The sequence below is a fragment of the Morone saxatilis genome, unplaced genomic scaffold, assembly GCF_004916995.1.
Source record: "Morone saxatilis isolate NCDOM2014 unplaced genomic scaffold, NCSU_SB_2.0 Contig19, whole genome shotgun sequence".
Classification (NCBI taxonomy): domain Eukaryota; kingdom Metazoa; phylum Chordata; class Actinopteri; family Moronidae; genus Morone; species Morone saxatilis.
Genome location: NW_023339751.1, coordinates 491,633 through 494,992, shown reverse-complemented (window position 1 = coordinate 494,992; position 3,360 = coordinate 491,633). Strand labels below are relative to the sequence as shown.

The 3,360-nt window shown below is 45.6% G+C and overlaps 1 protein-coding gene across 1 annotated transcript; it reads right to left on the bottom strand.

The window, feature by feature from the left end:
* Window positions 1-347: 347 nt before the first annotated feature.
* On the bottom strand, window positions 348-2,361 carry LOC118329533 (thyroid adenoma-associated protein homolog; the record flags this gene model as incomplete). Its single annotated transcript, XM_035663752.1, has 2 exons — window positions 348-1,026; window positions 2,143-2,361. Coding segments are annotated over 2 exons (543 nt in total), but the record flags the coding sequence as incomplete, so codon positions are not given.
* Window positions 2,362-3,360: the final 999 nt, after the last annotated feature.

The window sequence follows — 3,360 nt, the reverse complement described above, 5'->3', positions numbered from 1 at the left end:
GCTGCACAATCGCACCATTGAAGTTGGGTTGCTTGAAGCTTTAGGCGCAGAGTTGTTTTGTTCCAGGAACCTTAAATCCCTGCTGGACGTGGAGAACGGCCGCGCTCAGTGCTGACAGCGTTACAGTCGTGTGACACATTCCCACTGATAAGAGAACAGTGCATCGAGTGTTGCTCTCATTTTCTTACGGCTTCACAGCTGCCAGACTTTATTATTATTATTATTACTACTGTCTGTTTGTCTCTTCTGCCTCTTTATTCAAACGATTAGCATTAAATATGTGAGACATTCAACTTTACGTCTTTCCTCTGAGGGAAAAGACAACATTGGAATAAAAAACGCAGAAATTTCAGACATATTTAATTAAAAACATCTTTTAATCAATGTAAGTCAGAGACACGTACAGTAAAAAAGAAAAACCAGATTGTTTCCTTCGTTCCTTTGGTTTTATAATAAAAGAGTTGACCACAAAGCCGGTCTGTGGTCTCATACGTTCGTTCATGGAAGTTATTTTATTTCTTTCTTTATTTTAAAGGATCCATATGTAAGATTCCTTTATTATTTTTATGTATTAATCACCTTTTATTGCCAATTTGTGAACAGATTGGACCAAACCAGCCCCCCCCCCCGCGACAGCGTTCTGAAAGAAACAGAAGCTTTAATATCAGAAACCCTCGGTGCTATTGGAGCCTGCTGACTCCTCTACCTCAGCCTCTCCAGCACTTCCAGAGCCAGAGCGGCCCTCTGGCGCCGCAGCACCAGCCGGGCGTGCTCCATGGTGCAGGAGAACTGGGGCAGGGCGGGGAGCGAGTCCAGGGCCTGCTGGGAGCCGAGCGCCTTGGCTCGGGCCCGAGTTGACAGCGCACGGATTTGGTGGAGCTGGTCCGGCCCTGAGATTCCCGAGACCTGGGTCTGCTTGAAGGTCAGGATGAGGGAGTCGAGGTGTCCGCGAAGCAGCTTCACCCACTGGACCGGCTCGGCCCACAGGTTCAGATCCCCCTTTTCAAACAGGAAGTCCTCTTCGTCCTGGTCACAAAACAGGAGACAGTTTACTGGATGATGATTTGAATCAGCTTTCTAAGGAAATATTAGACTCTTGCTGAATGCTCCTCTGTGTTTAGCAGCTAACTGCTAACCCTGCCTGCCTGTCTGTTTGGTGCTGGGCAGGAGGTTTAAACCGGGTTCATATCACAACTTTACAACATCTCTGAAACGCTCAAATGCTACGTAGAAATGAGGCGATAATTCTCACTATTGTCAGTATAAGCGACCCCTTGCACATCATTATTTGACCCCTAGTTAGTGTAAAAACACCATTTTAGTAGATTTTAGTGGAAGTGATCTCCCTCTGAAAGACTCTGGATCAATGAATGAACATCAGCCTGTCCTCTGGAGAAGATCCTCCACAGCGTAAGGAAAACACCCGCTGTGTTTAGGAAGATTGCATGTCTCAGTTGCACTTCCATCTGGATCTAATTATATTTTACAGTCTAACATATTTTCAAACATTAAAAAAAAGCTCTGGTTTTGTGGTTTAATACTGATTGCAAAGAAACATAGTTTGGTGGGAGGTGGTTGTTTTTCCATTGTTATTTTAAAGGAGGGTACACTACATGATTGGTTCCCTTAAATAACCCTTTTATCACAGTCAACTGTCCCCCCCTGACTCAGTGACATATATTTTATGGATATTTCATATTATATTCAATGCATAACAACAACAGAACAGATGTGGATGAATTTAGTTTTCTTCACAGAAATGAACAAAATGCTGAGCAACCTGCTTACAACCTTTAAAATGAAGAACCCCGTTGAGCTTTGGCGACCCCTGTTGGTTGGGAACCTGCTTTATAGGATGTTTTTGAGTTCTATTATGTTACTTTGTGCTTTCTTTAGATCAGTATTGTTGGAAATGTGACCGAGCGATTATCCATCAATAAGTAGCTGAAGATATTGGCAATCAGCTACGTGTGACAGAGAGCGGAAACCTTTTATTTTGACTTCTACTGAGCAGAACCAAACAATGCTACACTATCTGTCTATCAGTCACACTTTGATGGGAATCACTGCTAGAAGATGTACTGTTTGTGCTGTTTGTTCCTGTACCACGGGGTCAGCTCCCGGACAGCCACAGATTCTCACCAGACTGGAAGCTTCGTCTGCAACCGCCTCATCATCGCCCTCCTCTTCCTCTCCCAGCAGCCACTCTGTCAGAGCGAGGACACCGGCCGGTTCCTGCCCCCACAGCTCAAACAGCCGACACAGGAGTCCCACGCCCGAGTGCAGGGCCACAGGAGGACACACGGAGACAGCAGCCACATCTGAGGACGGAGACCACCAGTTTAGACAAAGTCTGTAAACAGTGATTTATGTTTAAAACATGGAAAACTAGTTTACAGACGCACAGAAAGCAGTGATGAACACCCAGAACATGAATGAACAATCAACAAACATGGTCAAAAGATGACAGGTCGTCTTTGTCTGAATCCAGCTACCACTCCTCCTGCAGAGTCATTATGTGACTGTGTCAGCTGAGCTGAGCAGTCTAAAGTTCAGCTTTGACCTCTGCCCAGGATCTAAGGTTAGGCTCAAGCTCATAATGAGGTAAGAGGTCAGGAGAAACACTCCCAAAGGTCTCCTGAGAGGAAGATGCAGAGTGCAGGACAGCTGTAACATAACTTCTACACCCGGTCCACACTGCCGACCTGAGCAGTGGATCTGTGGTGTCCACACCGAGAGCGTCTCTGCTGCAGCCGTATATGCTGCTGGAATATTGTCAGTAAGACTTTAGGACCTTTTTCACTGGGTATTGTTGAGCGCCGCTGCAGCTGAGAACAGACGTTCTGCCACGCACATGTGCTGCAGCAGCCGGCTGTGTGAACCGGGTTTAGAAGAGGGAAACATATAACCCAAACTGTTGGTCTGAGGCCGGATCTGTCAGTGTGTTTCCATGTATGTATACACAGGTTCTAACAGTGGATGTGCATTACACAGACCCAGTCCACTGAGAACCATTACTTATAGTGTCCAAAGTCTCAAACTGAAAATAATTTACTTTCCACAGCTCAACAGAACATGTTTTGTAGAATTCAGATGCATTCACGCTCGAGAGGAAAAATGTGCCTGTCACTGCGCCGCGAGGACGAAAACAAGGACAAAAGGCCTCTTCAGGCTGCAAGATGATCAAATACCAAATAAATATCACAAATATGGCAGACGGGTAAACGGAGCCCCTGTATGTTAACAAATAACCTACCTTCAACCTGAGTTACCCCAATAACGAAGCTTCTTGTGTGCAACTGTTGGTGCTTGAGGCTGTGTGTGTGTGTGTGTGTGTGTGTGTGTGTGTTTGTGTCGTCT